The sequence below is a fragment of the Ranitomeya imitator genome, chromosome 2, assembly GCF_032444005.1.
Source record: "Ranitomeya imitator isolate aRanImi1 chromosome 2, aRanImi1.pri, whole genome shotgun sequence".
NCBI lineage: Eukaryota > Metazoa > Chordata > Amphibia > Anura > Dendrobatidae > Ranitomeya > Ranitomeya imitator.
Window position 1 is genome coordinate 305,935,951 of NC_091283.1, and position 15,434 is coordinate 305,951,384.

At 49.6% G+C, this 15,434-nt stretch overlaps 1 protein-coding gene across 1 annotated transcript in view; it reads left to right on the forward strand.

The window, feature by feature from the left end:
• The first annotated feature begins 4,777 nt into the window (after window positions 1-4,777).
• The window catches only part of LOC138666957 (oocyte zinc finger protein XlCOF22-like), a 28,091-nt gene continuing 17,434 nt past the window's right edge, over window positions 4,778-15,434 (forward strand). Inside the window, exons 1-4 of the mRNA XM_069755162.1 lie at window positions 4,778-4,819; window positions 14,753-14,902; window positions 15,032-15,211; window positions 15,285-15,408. Coding sequence (XP_069611263.1) covers window positions 4,793-4,819; window positions 14,753-14,902; window positions 15,032-15,211; window positions 15,285-15,408 — 481 coding nt within the window. The 5' untranslated portion in view covers window positions 4,778-4,792. The remainder of the gene's footprint in view (window positions 4,820-14,752; window positions 14,903-15,031; window positions 15,212-15,284; window positions 15,409-15,434) is intronic.

Sequence of the window (15,434 nt, forward strand, 5' to 3'; positions counted from 1 at the left end):
GAAAGATGTGCCTGTAGTACCGGGAATGAATATCCTACGTGAACTCCATCAGATTATGTTTACCAAACGGGGACCTGGATATTGGAAGAAGGCTACTCCACATAAGCCTACTCAAGAAGCCCTTCAACGACTGATCCGCGTCTGTGGGACGCAGAAGAGTGTGCCATCTTATCAGACGGTAGGGGTCATCCGGACTCCTGGTAAAGAACCTGTAATCCTACCTCCCGAGCGAGAAACTATAGTATACCTTCCAGTGGGGACTCACCGCAACCTTGATGGGTTGGAAGTGGTTGTTCAGCCTGTGGTAGGTGGAGGAGTGGATCAAGAAGTCATGATAGCTCGTACGATAGCTGTGGTCCAGCGAGGACATGTCCCCATAAGAGCTTTGAATGTGAGCCCCAGGGAGGTCACCTTGCCACGAGGGACAGATCTGGCCCTGGTGTACCTACATAAGGGTGAAGTGGTGAGTCAGAAGGATATGTCTTTATCACCGAAAGAAGGTGTGGGGTGGACCCTAGCAGTTGCTGCGGGAGACGAAGAGACACCATCCTCGGAGTGGACGGGTCATCCTTGAGCAAATGGAAGTGGATGTGAAGGCTATGGGCCCTGAGCGTGTGCAAGCAATAGAAACTATGCTGTGGGAAAATCAGGCCGCATTCGCCCGTCACGCCGAAGATTTCGGCTGTACTGAAGCCATCACGCATGAGATTCCGACTGGGGAAGCTCGTCCAATTCGAGAACGATACCGGTAGATCCCGCCCAAGATGTACCAAGAGGTGAAAACATTACTGAGGCAGATGCTGGATTCAGGAGTGGTGCAGAGTAGTCAGAGCCCTTGGGCAGCCCCGGTGGTGCTCGTCAAGAAAAAGGATGGGACCATCCGGTTCTGTGTAGATTACAGGAAACTCAATGCCTGCACTGTTCGAGACTCGTATCCGTTGCCCCGCATCGAGGAATCCTTGACAGCGTTGGGGAAAGCCAAGTACTTCTCCACCCTGGACCTAGCAAGCGGATACTGGCAAGTAGCCGTGGCAGAGAAAGACAGAGAGAAAACCGCCTTCATCCTCCCTATGGGACTGTTCGAGTTTAGCCGGATGCCCTTCGGGCTCTCCAATGCTCCAGGCACCTTTCAACGGCTGATGGAAAAGTGTTTGGGAGATTTAAATTTCGAGGCTACCCTGATCTATCTGGATGACATCATTGTGTTTTCATCCTCATTCGAAGACCACCTTGCCCGGCTTGGACAGGTACTCGGAAGACTGCGGGCTCATAACCTGAAGTTGAAGCCAAAAAAATGCCACCTCTTCAAGAGGGAGATCAAGTACCTAGGCCACATAGTGTCACAAGATGGAGTTCTACCCTCTCCAGAAAAAGTGGCTGCTATCCAGAAGTGGCCAGTCCTTCAAACAGTGAGAGAACTTTAGGCCTTCCTGGGACTAGAGGGGTACTACCGCCGGTTTGTTAAAGACTTCGCGAAGGTAGCCGGCCCTCTCAATGAGTTGCTGAGGGGGACCGCTGGAGTGCTGAAGACCCAGCGCATCCCCTGGGCACAGGGACAACACGAGGCCTTCCAGGCTATAAAGAATGCCCTTACTTCAGCCCCGATTTTGGCCTACGCAGACTTCGATCAACCGTTCCTGTTGTACACCGATGGTAGCCTTCATGGACTCGGTGCAGTACTTTCTCAGATACAGGATGGACATGAGAGTTATTGGGTATGCGAGCAGGTCCCTGCGAGACAGCGAAAGAAACCCTCACAATTACAGCTCCTTCCGGATAGAGCTCCTGGCCCTGGTGTGGGCCATGACAGAAAAGTTTGCAGGCTTCCTGACAGGTACCAAAATTCAAGTTCGAACAGACAATAATCCCCTGGCCCACCTTGAGAATGCTAAACTGGGGGCCTTAGAACAACGGGTGGATGGCTCGCCTGGCCAAGTTTGACTTTACCATCCGTTATCGCTCTGCTACCGAAAACGCAAATGCGGATGGGCTGTCAAGAGTGCCTGTGGAGACTCCAGTGGGGGATCTTGATGAGCAACTCGAAGAGGAGGAAACCCCAGACTTCAATAAGTTCAAGCCCCCAATGGTTGTGGCCCAGTCAAGGAGGGAGGCCTGCGCATTACCCCGGTCCCTGGGGAGAACCAATGAGGAATGGGGACACGTTCAGGATGAAGACGAAGGGCTGAGACAGATGAAATGGTGGGTAATGCAAAAGTATAATAATCTGGACTCTGAAATGAGGAGTGTGTTGCACCAGTGGGATAGACTGGAAGTGCAAGAGTCAGTACTATATCGTAAGAGGCAACAGCCAAAAGATATGGAAGTAAGGTGGCAAGTGGTCATCCCAGGAAGAATGGCTCAAGAAATAGCTACCAATGGTTGCAGCGGTATGTGTATTGCCCCCGGTTGGAGCTTGTGGTGGAAGAGGTTTGCCGGCAGTGTCGAGTATGTGACCTCATTAAGAGTACTGAACAGAGGGCACCCATCCAGACCATACAAACTAAGGAACCGTTGGAAGTCTTGATGATCGACTATCTCCTCGTGGGACACTCGGCCCGGGGGCTGCAATATTGTTTGGTGATGACCGATCATTTCTCTAAGTTCGCAGTAGTCACTCTGACTAGAGACCAGACTGTGGAATCGGCGGCGCGAGCCATCTGTCAAGACTTCATCCGGGTGTATGGGTGCCCAAAGCGCATCCACTCCGACCAAGGCGCATGTTTCCAAGGCAAGGTGATGGAAGAATTGTATCGCATGTATGGCATCAAGCAGTCCCGGACCACCCCTTACCATCCTCAAGGCAATGGAGCTTGCAAACGCTTCAACAGAACCTTGCTTCAGATGCTGAGAACATTGGAGGAGGATAAGAAGGTGTGTTGGCCAGACTATCTGCCAGAATTGGTCTGGACCTACAACAATCGGGTCCACTCCACCACGGGTTATACCCCCTATCTACTGTTGTTTGGAAGAGCTGGACAAGAGATCATTGAGCTGAATTTGGAACAGCCAGAGGAGCTGATGGAGCGAAATGTCACCTCATGGGTGAAAGAGCATCGGCAACGTTTGCAAACGATACGGCAGTTGGCGGGTCAGCAACTGCAAGAAAAAGAACATACGGCCCGCAAACCGACTCAAGAGTTACCGCTCCAACCTGGAGACCGGGTATTGGTCAGAGAGAAACGCCCTAAGGGAAAACTAAGTGAGAGATGGGAAGTACAGCCGTACAAGGTTATCGAGCGAGTGTATGCTAACGGCCCTGTCTACAAGGTACAGATTGAAGATGGGGCATCCGCCCCTAGAGTACTTCACAGAAATATGCTGCAGCCTTGCCGGTCTGAGGTCTGTTCTATGCCATTGTCGCCTGGAGGCGCCACTCCACTTCTGGAATCTGTCATGCCTGATGACCAAATCGATGATGAGTGGTGGACCGTCCCTGACACAGTAGGGGGTCCTTAGCCGCCCAGAGACGGTAATCTCATGGATGTACCAGTACCGCCATGCAAGGATGAGACCAGACAAGAGCGCACAATGTCCCCTGCAACAAGTGTTCCTCTGGAAGATAGTCAAGCCTTGCCTGACAGCCAAGAGCTTCGGAGATCCCAGAGGTCTTATGCAGGGGTTCCACCAGTCCGATATGTAGAACAGTGTGCTCTGTCTGTTTTTACACCTTTGTTGCCTCCTCCATTACACTTTTACCCTGATGCTGTGATGGCCGAGGACGACCATCACTAAGAAGGGAGGCATGTAAGAGGGTGGTGCTGTTATGGACAATAAGAAACACGCTGTCACTTTAAGAGGCTGCATCCCCTTGTCTGGTGTGATGGTATGTTCTGCTGTTCTCCCCTGCTCTTATGTTTGCTATGAACTGGTCGGGGCTGTGTGCAGGGGTGGAGCTGAAGCAGCGTGTGGCGGGAAAGTTTCAGAGGGAACTGAGAGAACTTTGTGCTGTTCTGTCTGCAAGGAAGAGTCGTTGGCTGCAAGAAAGATTACACAGATTGAGACGAACTGCGTTTGTTAAATAGACTTTCCCGGTTACAGCAAAGGGTGGCTGTTCTGTGCTGGTTTGTGAAGCCGCGAAGATACTGAGAAGGGGACTTATGGTTTTCAGGAGCAAGGAGAAGACCACGCTTTGCAGAGCTGACAGGAATCCGTGCGCACCACCGTTTTGGACTTCGGGGGCCTCCTGGGACTGGACCTTTGTCCCCAACATCACTGTGAGTTTGTTCCTGTTTGGTGCACCAGTGAGGGCCTAGTGCAGGCTTCAGTAGTTAGAGCACGGTAGCCGTGTGGCCTGCGTAGTAAAGGCCAGGGAGGTTATATGCAGAGTAGCATCGATATATGTTTTATTGTGTAAAGTTGCTTGTGAGACAGATTCTGAGTTTGTAATTGTTGAAGCACTGTGCTATTTTACAGACAAGATAACTCATGTGCATTATCTTTTGTTATTGTAAACTCCTGTTTGCACCTTCCTTGTCCCTTCCATTCCCTGTCTCCCAATAAATCTATCCTTTGTTGTTTGCACCTCATCTTGTGTACAGTAGTCTTCCTGCACCGTGGTGGTCCCCCGGCCATCGCTTCACACACACACGCTTCCACTCCGTACACCTCATACATACGCATCTCTGCTACATCCGCACTGTAAATCTGACCCCACACATAAACTTCCCCTCATCCAGCACCATGACAACCAGCACAGCAGAGTCCTGCATACACTGAGGCCCTGATCATGTGACCCCTGACTCCTCCCTCCTGTGACCTCATCACAGGTCCTGTGTGCACAAAACAGCCATATATGTGGTGTGCGGCTCTGCAGGTGAAGGTATGTGCTGGACGCTCTATTATTTTCTGTGTGTAGTGTGGCTCTGCGGGTGGAGGTAGGTGCTGGAGGCTCCATTATTCTCTATGTGGAGGGCGGCTCTGAGGGTGGAGGTCGGTGCTGGAGGCTCCATTATTCTCTATGTGGAGTGCGGCTCTGCGGGTGGAGGTCGGTGCTGGAGGCTCCATTATTCTCTATGTGGAGTGCGGCTCTGCGGGTGGAGGTCGGTGCTGGAGGCTCCATTATTCTCTATGTGGAGTGCGGCTCTGCGGGTGGAGGTCGGTGCTGGAGGCTCCATTATTCTCTATGTGAAGTGCGGCTCTGCGGGTGGAGGTCGGTGCTGGAGGCTCCATTATTCTCTATGTGGAGTGCGGCTCTGTGGGTGGAGGTCGGTGCTGGAGACTCCATTATTCTCTATGTGGAGTGCGGCTCTGCGGGTGGAGGTCGGTGCTGGAGGCTCCATTATTCTCTATGTGGAGTGCGGCTCTGCGGGTGGAGGTCGGTGCTGGAGGCTCCATTATTCTCTATGTGGAGTGCGGCTCTGCGGGTGGAGGTCGGTGCTGGAGGCTCCATTATTCTCTATGTGGAGTGCGGCTCTGCGGGTGGAGGTCGGTGCTGGAGGCTCCATTATTCTCTATGTGGAGTGCGGCTCTGTGGGTGGAGGTCGGTGCTGGAGGCTTCATTATTCTATGTGGAGTGCGGCTCTGCGGGTGGAGGTCGGTGCTGGAGGCTCCATTATTCTCTATGTGGAGTGCGGCTCTGCGGGTGGAGGTCGGTGCTGGAGGCTCCATTATTCTCTATGTGGAGTGCGGCTCTGTGGGTGGAGGTCGGTGCTGGACGCTCTATTATTTTCTGTGTGTAGTGTGGCTCTGCGGGTGGAGGTCGGTGCTGGAGGCTCCATTATTCTCTATGTGGAGTGCGGCTCTGCGGGTGGAGGTCGGTGCTGGAGGCTCCATTATTCTCTATGTGGAGTGCGGCTCTGCGGGTGGAGGTCGGTGCTGGAGGCCCCATTATTCTCTATGTGGAGTGCGGCTCTGCGGGTGGAGGTCGGTGCTGGAGGCTCCATTATTCTCTATGTGGAGTGCGGCTCTGCGGGTGGAGGTCGGTGCTGGAGGCTCCATTATTCTCTATGTGGAGTGCGGCTCTGCGGGTGGAGGTCGGTGCTGGAGGCTCCATTATTCTCTATGTGGAGTGCGGCTCTGCGGGTGGAGGTCGGTGCTGGAGGCTCCATTATTCTCTATGTGGAGTGCGGCTCTGCGGGTGGAGGTCGGTGCTGGAGGCTCCATTATTCTCTATGTGGAGTGCGGCTCTGCGGGTGGAGGTCGGTTCTGGAGGCTCCATTATTTTCTGTGTGTAGTGTGGCTGTGCGGGTGGAGGTCGGTGCTGGAGGCTCCATTATTCTCTATGTGGAGTGCGGGTGGAGGTCGGTGCTGGGGGCTCCATTATTCTCTATGTGGAGTGCTGCTCTGCGGGTGGAGGTCGGTGCTGGAGGCTCCATTATTCTCTATGTGGAGTGCGGCTCTGCGGGTGGAGGTCGGTGCTGGAGGCTCCATTATTCTCTATGTGGAGTGCGGCTCTGCGGGTGGAGGTCGGTGCTGGAGGCACCATTATTCTCTATGTGGAGTGTGGCTCTGCGGGTGGAGGTCGGTGCTGGAGGCTCCATTATTCTCTATGTGGAGTGCGGCTCTGCGGGTGAAGGTCGGTGCTGGAGGCTCAATTATTCTCTATGTGGAGTGCGGCTCTGCGGGTGGAGGTCGGTGCTGGAGGCTCCATTATTCTCTATGTGGAGTGCGGCTCTGCGGGTGGAGGTCGGTGCTGGAGGCTCCATTATTCTCTATGTGGAGTGCGGCTCTGCGGGTGGAGGTCGGTGCTGGAGGCTCCATTATTCTCTATGTGGAGTGCGGCTCTGCGGGTGGAGGTCGGTTCTGGACGCTCCATTATTTTCTGTGTGTAGTGTGGCTCTGCGGGTGGAGGTCGGTGCTGGAGGCTCCATTATTCTCTATGTGGAGTGTGGCTCTGCGGGTGGAGGTCGGTGCTGGAGGCTCCATTATTCTATGTGGAGTGCTGCTCTGCGGGTGGAGGTCGGTGCTGGAGGCCCCATTATTCTCTATGTGGAGTGCGGCTCTGCGGGTGGAGGTCGGTGCTGGAGGCTTCATTATTCTCTATGTGGAGTGCGGGTGGAGGTCGGTGCTGGAGGCTCCATTATTCTCTATGTGGAGTGCGGCTCTGCGGGTGGAGGTCTGTGCTGGAGGCTCCATTATTCTCTATGTGGAGTGCGGCTCTGCGGGTGGAGGTCGGTGCTGGAGGCTCCATTATTCTCTATGTGGAGTGCGGCTCTGCGGGTGGAGGTCGGTGCTGGAGGGTCCATTATTCTCTATGTGGAGTGCGGTTCTGTGGGTGGAGGTCGGTGCTGGAGGCTCCATTATTCTCTATGTGGAGTGCGGCTCTGCGGGTGGAGGTCGGTGCTGGAGGCTCCATTATTCTCTATGTGGAGTGCGGCTCTGCGGGTGGAGGTCGGTTCTGGACGCTCCATTATTTTCTGTGTGTAGTGTGGCTCTGCGGGTGGAGGTCGGTGCTGGAGGCTCCATTATTCTCTATGTGGAGTGCGGCTCTGCGGGTGGAGGTCAGTGCTGGGGGCTCCATTCTCTATGTGGAGTGCGGCTCTGCGGGTGGAGGTCGGTGCTGGAGGCTCCATTATTCTCTATGTGGAGTGCGGCTCTGCGGGTGGAGGTCGGTGCTGGAGGCTCCATTATTCTCTATGTGGAGTGCGGCTCTGCGGGTGGAGGTCGGTGCTGGAGGCTTCATTATTCTCTATGTGGAGTGCGGGTGGAGGTCGGTGCTGGACGCTCTATTATTCTCTATGTGGAGTGCGGCTCTGCGGGTGGAGGTCGGTGCTGGAGGCTCCATTATTCTCTATGTGGAGTGCGGGTGGAGGTCGGTGCTGGAGGCTCCATTATTCTCTATGTGGAGTGCGGCTCTGCGGGTGGAGGTCGGTGCTGGAGGCTCCATTATTCTCTATGTGGAGTGCGGCTCTGCGGGTGGAGGTCGGTGCTGGAGGCTCCATTATTCTCTATGTGGAGTGCGGCTCTGCGGGTGGAGGTCGGTGCTGGAGGCTCCATTATTCTCTATGTGGAGTGCGGCTCTGCGGGTGGAGGTCGGTGCTGGAGGCTCCATTATTCTCTATGTGGAGTGCGGCTCTGCGGGTGGAGGTCGGTGCTGGAGGCTCCATTATTCTCTATGTGGAGTGCGGCTCTGTGGGTGGAGGTCGGTGCTGGAGGCTCCATTATTCTCTATGTGAAGTGCGGCTCTGCGGGTGGAGGTCGGTGCTGGAGGCTCCATTATTCTCTATGTGGAGTGTGGCTCTGCGGGTGGAGGTCGGTGCTGGAGGCTCCATTATTCTCTATGTGGAGTGCGGCTCTGCGGGTGGAGGTCAGTGCTGGGGGCTCCATTCTCTATGTGGAGTGCGGCTCTGCGGGTGGAGGTCGGTGCTGGAGGCTCCATTATTCTCTATGTGGAGTGCGGCTCTGCGGGTGGAGGTCGGTGCTGGAGGCTCCATTATTCTCTATGTGGAGTGTGGCTCTGCGGGTGGAGGTCGGTGCTGGAGGCTCCATTATTCTCTATGTGGAGTGCGGCTCTGCGGGTGGAGGTCAGTGCTGGAGGCTCCATTATTCTCTATGTGGAGTGCGGCTCTGCGGGTGGAGGTCGGTGTTGGAGGCTCCATTACTCTATGTGGAGTGCGGCTCTGCGGGTGAAGGTTGGTGCTGGAGGCTCCATTATTCTCTATGTGGAGTGCGGCTCTGCGGGTGGAGGGGTGTGGAGATTTCCCATTACTGGGGTAATCTAATGGGTTTGGATTGGGGAGAACCTTCTGAGTGGCCCCATAATAAGGTAACCCTGATTACACTATGGTGGCGCCCCCCTCAGGCCGTAGTCACACCGGTGTATGGCATGGGATGTGAGATGCTGATGCCCTCGGCTCCTGCTCTGCTGTGCTCTCGGTCTCAGTGCTCGGTGCTCTGATTCTCTCACATGACAGGATCGGAGCACAGCTGTAATTTCTCCATCTCCTCTGTTGCCGGTGTCTGTGTATGTCGCACTGCACTTTGGTGACACCATAGACTTGTATGGGGGCGAGTGAGCCGAGTCTCTCTGACAATCTTAGATCCTCGCTGCCCATAGAGTAACACGGGGCCGAGTTCTGTGTGAGGTTTATCCCATACCCCTCGGCCGTGTTATACAGTAATGTGACTCCGGCCTAGTAGTGGATGTAGGAGAACCTCAGCAGGTGACCGCGCTGTTACTGAAAATAATCTCTATACAAAGACCAGCCTGATATTACCGCCATATGGTGACATATAGTGATAGATCTCAGCCCTACAGAACATATAGGAGATTACAGCACAGTTACAGATGGTGACTTACAGCTGACGTCTTTTCCATCTGGCCCAGACTGACACGACAACTTCTCCAGCCAGAACTCATCTGCAGAGATTACAACAGACACATTTCACTTCTCACATTTCCAACCTCGTCCCCATCTATTCCCAACCTGAAGAACCTCCTAATCCTGTCGATTCCCCAGTACTGAGCTACTGCTGCCTTATGTGCTCTTATTACTGTGAATATTATATGGTACTGTGTGCCCTCTAGATGGTAAAATAAACCTCTAGAATATAGTAATGCCCTCTTCTTGCATAGAAAGTAATAATGCTCCCTGTGTGCCCCTTTAAAACAATAACCAGAGTGCCCATATAACAAGAAGTGCCCACGTAACATTTAATAATGTCCCGAGTCTCCCCCTTGTTCAGCTCCCCTTTCTACAGTATGATGTTCTCTTACACACAGTATTATGTCGCCTCACTTTATAGTAGCCCCCTCACAGTATATTGACCCCTTAGTAGCCCCGAAACTGTTTGATGGCTCTAACACTGTATGATGGCCCCCTCACTGTAACCCCCACACTGATGGCCCCCCTCACTGTATGATGGCTCCCTAAATAGCCCCCATATAGCATAATGCACCCCATAGTCCTCCATACAGTATACTGCACTCCTCATAGGCCTCTGTATGGTATAATACTCTCCACAGGCCTCCATACAGTATACTGCACTCCTCAAAGCCCTCCATACATTGTAATAGACTCCTACAACCCCTTGCAAAAATTATGGAATCACCGGCCTTGGATGATGTTCATTCAGTTGTTTAATTTTGTAGAAAAAAAGCAGATCACAGACATGGCACAAAACTACAGTCTTTTCAAATGGCAACTTTCTGGCTTTAAGAAAAATTAAAAGAAATCAAGAACAAAAAAATGTGGTAGTCAGTAATGGTTACTTTTTTAAGCAAGCATAAGGGAAAAAATTATGGAGTCACTTAATTATGAGGGAAAAAATTATGGAATCACCTTGTAAATTTTCATTCCCAAAACAAACACCTGCATCAAATTAGATCTGCTCGTTAGTCTGCTTCTAAAAAGGAGTGATCACACCTTGGAGAGCTGTTGCACCAAGTGGACTGACATGAATCATGGCTCCAACACTAGAGATGTCAGTTGAAACAAAGGAGAGGATTATCAAACTCTTAAAAGAGTGTAAATCATCACACAATGTTGCAAAAGATGTTGGTTGTTCACAGTCAGCTGTGTGTAAAATCTGGACCAAATACAAACAACAGGGAAGGTTGTTAAAGGCAAACATACTGGTAGACCAAGGAAGACATCAAAGCGTCAAGACCGGAAACTTAAAGGGAGTCTGTCACCCCCTCCAGCCGTTAGAAACTAAAAGAGCCACCTTGTGCAGCTCAGTAATGCTGCATTCTGACAAGGTGGCTCTTTTAGTTATTGGTGCAGTTAAAGCAAAAATAAAGCGTTTTATAATTTCGCCAAAATACCTGTCTTTAGTCCTGGAGGCAGGTCTTAACCCCCCTGCTGCAAACGCCACACTTCAGTCACTCAAAGCTTCTTCGGCGCCGCCCCTCCGGCCTGTTTTCCAATCAAATCCGGCGCCTGCGCTGTTTAGTACTGGCTGGGGAAGGCGCAGTGAGCTCTGGCCGTCTGACCGCAGATGCAGTCTTGCAGACTGTGCCGCCGCCCTGCTTGTGAATCCCAGACCCGCACTCTGCATAATGCATAACACACTGCGGGGCTGGGATTCACAAGCTGGGTGGCCGCACAGGAGCAGTCTGCAAGACTGCATCTGAGGTCAGACGGGACGCGGAGCCGAAGAAGCTTTGAGTGACGGCAGTGTGACGTGCATCAGGGTGGAAAGACCTCCCTCCAGGACTAAAGACAGGTATTTTGGCGAAATTATAAAACGCTTTATTTTTTGCTTTAACTGCACGAATAACTAAAAGAGCCACCTTGTCAGAATGCAGCATTACTGCTGCACAAGGTGGCTCTTTTAGTTTCTAACGGCTGGAGGGGGTGACAGTCCCTTTAAAGCAAAATGTCTCCAAAACAGGAAATGCACAACAAAACAAATGAGGAAGGAATGGGAGGAAACTGGAATCAATGTTTGTGACCGAACTGTAAGAAACTGCCTAAGGCTATGTGCACACGTTGCCGATTATTTGCGGTTTTTTAGCGTTTTTGCGCTATAAAAACGCTATAAAACCGCAAATAATCTGCATACATTAAGCATCCTATCATTTTTAATGAAATCCGCAATTTCTGTGCACATGATGTGCGTTTTTCCGCATGAAAAACGTATTGCGGAAAAATAATGAACCTGCTCATTAATTTTGCGTTTTTTTTCGCAGTTTTCCCACTGTCTAATGCATTGGGAAATGTCTGGGAAAAACCGCGCAAAAAAAGCGTCAAAACCACGCAAAAAACGCGCAAAAAAACGCATGCGGATTTCATGCGGAAATCTGGCAGAAATGTCCGGATTTCCACAGGAATTTTGTGCATGAATTCCTGAACGTGTGCACATAGCCTAAAGGAAATGGAATTTACATACAGAAAAGCTAAACGAAAGCCATCATTAACACCTAAACAGAAAAACACTAGGTTACAATGGGCTATGGAAAAGCAATCGTGGACTGTGGATGACTGGATGAAAGTCATATTCAGTGATGAATCTGAAACCTGCATTGGGCAAGGTGATGATGCTGGAACTTTTGTTTGGTGCTGTCCAATGAGATTTATAAAGATGACTGCCTGAAGAGAACATGCAAATTTCCACAGTCATTGATGATATGGGGCTGCATGTCAGGTAAAGCCACTGGGGAGATGGCTGTCATTACATCTTCAATAAATGCAAAAGTTTATGTTGATATTTTGGACACTTTTCTTATCCCATCAATTGAAACAATATTTTGGGATGATGAAATCATTTATTCACGATGATAATGCATCCTGCCATAGAGCAAAAACTGTGAAAACATTCCTTGATAAAAGACCCATAAGGTCAATGTCATGGAATGCAAATAGTCCAGATCTCAATCCAATTGAAAATCTTTGGTGGAAGTTGAAGAAAATGGTCCATGACAAGGCTCCAACCTGCAGAGCTGATCTGGCAACAGCAATCAGAGAAAGTTGGAGCCACATTGATGAAGAGTACTGTTTGACACTCATTAAGTCCATGCCTCAGAGACTGCAAGCTGTTATAAAAGCCAGAGGTGGTGCAACAAAATTCTAGTGATGTGTTGGAGTGTTTTTTTGTTTGTTTTTCATGAGTCAATAATTTTTTCCTTAGAATTGAGTGACTCCATAATTTTTCCCCTATGCTTGGTTAAAAAAAGTAACCATTAGTGACTACCACATTTTTTGTTCTTGATTTCTTTTAGTGTTTCTTAAAGCCAGAAAGTTGCCATTTGAAATGACTTTAGTTTTGTGCCATGTCTGTGATATGCTTTTCTTTTTCTACAAAATTAAACAACTGAATGAACGCCCTCCAATGCCGGTGATTACATAATTTTTGCAAGGGGTTGTAATAGCCCTTTTGCTATAGTATAGTGCACTCTCCATATAGTATAGTACACTCCTCATAGTCCTCCATATAGTATAATACACTCCCAATAGGCTTCCATATAGTATAATACACTCCCAATAGGCTTCTATATAGTATACTGAACAGCCTATAGTGCTCCTTATAGTATAATGCACTCCACATATTCCTCCATATAGTACAATACACTCCCCATAGTTCTCCATACAGTATAATTAACTCCCCATTGTATAGTAAACTGCATTCATATACACACCAATACAATTAACCGTAACATAGCTTCGGGTGCGCCTCTCAGAGCATGGGGCCCAGGGTGACTGCCTCTTCCCTGACAGCTACGCTGCTGCTGGTTACGATGCTGAAGTTGGTTTCTTATTTGTCCAGTTTCTTATTCAGGGCTCAAATTGGTTTCTTATTCGCCAGACAAAACTAAAAACATTACAATAATGAAATGCAATGCAGTGAAGTTCCCTGATGTGAATACACATAAAAACTGCTACAAAATGAAAAAACTGGCTCAAAAACTTCCAAAGTGTGCACCAAAGGGCATTATTGAAAGGGTTAAATGACTTTGGGACACTAATCTCAGACAAGCCTCACTATGTATGTATTAGTGGTGTGAAATCACTGGCCCAAAATCATTTAACTCCTGTAAAACAGTAAAGAAGTTGTCCCCTACTTGGCCAACTTCTCATACCCCTCGCTGAGCCGCGATTAAAAGAATAAAAGCCTATACCCTGTGCCGGCATCGTTTCCTCATTGTCGGCTTAGTTGTCCCGGGGCTCCCATGCTGTTGTTGTGAAACGTCCCCAATCAGCGTTGTTGTCACTGTCTCCGCTTTCGGACAAATCGATCAAGAAACGGACTTCCCCCTTCATGTTCCATTTGTCCAAAGGCAGAGACAGTTACGCCAGTGCTGATTGGGCGCCAGCCATCACGTGTCACAACACTGAATGAGAGTCTCAGGGAGAGCGAGTGCAAACACCGTGGAAACGGTGCACGGGAGTTGAGGATAGGGTTTATTATTATAATCGGGGCCAAACCTATTAATTAAGAAGGGGTTGTCTTATCAGACGTTGCTCCTGGCCTAATAGACCTTAGTACATTTCAGGCCCAGACACCATTATTAGGCATCTAAGTATTGTAGTAACTAGGCCATTCCATACTATTGAGTACTAAGGGGTGGAAGGGCATTCACCTTCCTAGATGCCATGTTTGATTTTCGCAGCAGCAAGTGGTTAAACTATCAGGGTCTTGTTGTAGCCGCCCCTGTGCCGTCCCTGCGGTGTAAATCTATGTTCTGGGGCCCAAAAGAGTAAAACTAATGTTTAACGTGTCAAAAAAAAATAATTTTTAATATCTATTTTTTCTAGTGTTTTTTTCCTGTAATATAGGAAAGCCTAAGACCAGAAATAAATCCCATAAATCACTGTACATGGAGACTTTGGGATTAGATCATTTCTGTCCGCTGTGTTTGTGCAAACAAAAAAGCTTTTATAAAAGCCTCAAACTTCTGTGTGTGAATCAGACCTGAGATCTAACGTGATAGAAGATTACAGTGCGGGGAAGACGGGAAACCTTCATATAGACGGCCGGTGGTGATGGAGTCAGTGATGGACTCTGGACAATTATGTTTCTAGAGCCGTAGTAGAAGATGAAGATGTCGTCCTCATCATGAAGTAGTTATTTCTCCTGTCCCGTGTAATGGATATCTCCTGCAGTATTGCTAATGCCGATTCCAGTGTCGGTAAATGAGATGAGAATTAGCGGTATGGAAGATGAGTCTATGAGGAACGTATTCAGCTGCCGACTCCGAGGAAGAAACTGCTTGTTGTCTGTGGCCTAAATATATAGGTTTTATTAGTAGATGGAAAGAAGTAAACTGAATACTGTAAAATAATAAATCTCCTCATATGTTTCCCTTATTATCTCCAGTACTTGTATTACACAGGATTTTTATGATGTTACATCGGCTCATCTTCTTATTCAGATCTCTACAATATCGGATCCTCTCAGTGAAGATCTTCTATATAAGAGAATTTTCTTGATTTACTCATCAAGGATGGATATGGACAGAGACAAGATGGCGGAGAGGATATTACACCTCACCCTAGAGATCCTCTTCCAGCTAACTGGAGAGGTGAGAGATTCTGATGACGTCACATTACATCATTCTTATCCATGGGAATAACAGATGGACAGAACTGGAGAGGTGAGGACTCTGGAAATGTCTGTAGTGAGATTTATTAATGTGTCTCTCCATAACCAGGATTACACAGTAGTGAAGAAGACCTCTAGTGAGCGCTGTCAGGACCCTGTGTCTGAGGGATGGGGAAAACCCCTGAGCCCAATCATGGGGCCTCCACCTCACCCCCTGGTAAATGAGGACATCCATGACCAGAAGATCCTAGAACTCGCCTACAAGATGATTGAGCTGCTGACTGGAGAGGTGACACTGCTGGGATATTACACAGTAATCCTATGAAGGGATCAGGGGATGACGGTATCATTGTATGTGTCAGGTTCCTATAAGGTGTCAGGATGTCGCCATCTATTTCTCCATGGAGGAGTGGGAGTATTTAGAAGGACACAAAGATCTGTACAAGGATGTTATGATGGAGGTTCCCCAGCCCCTCACATCACCAGGTAATAGACAGGACTAAATACACACG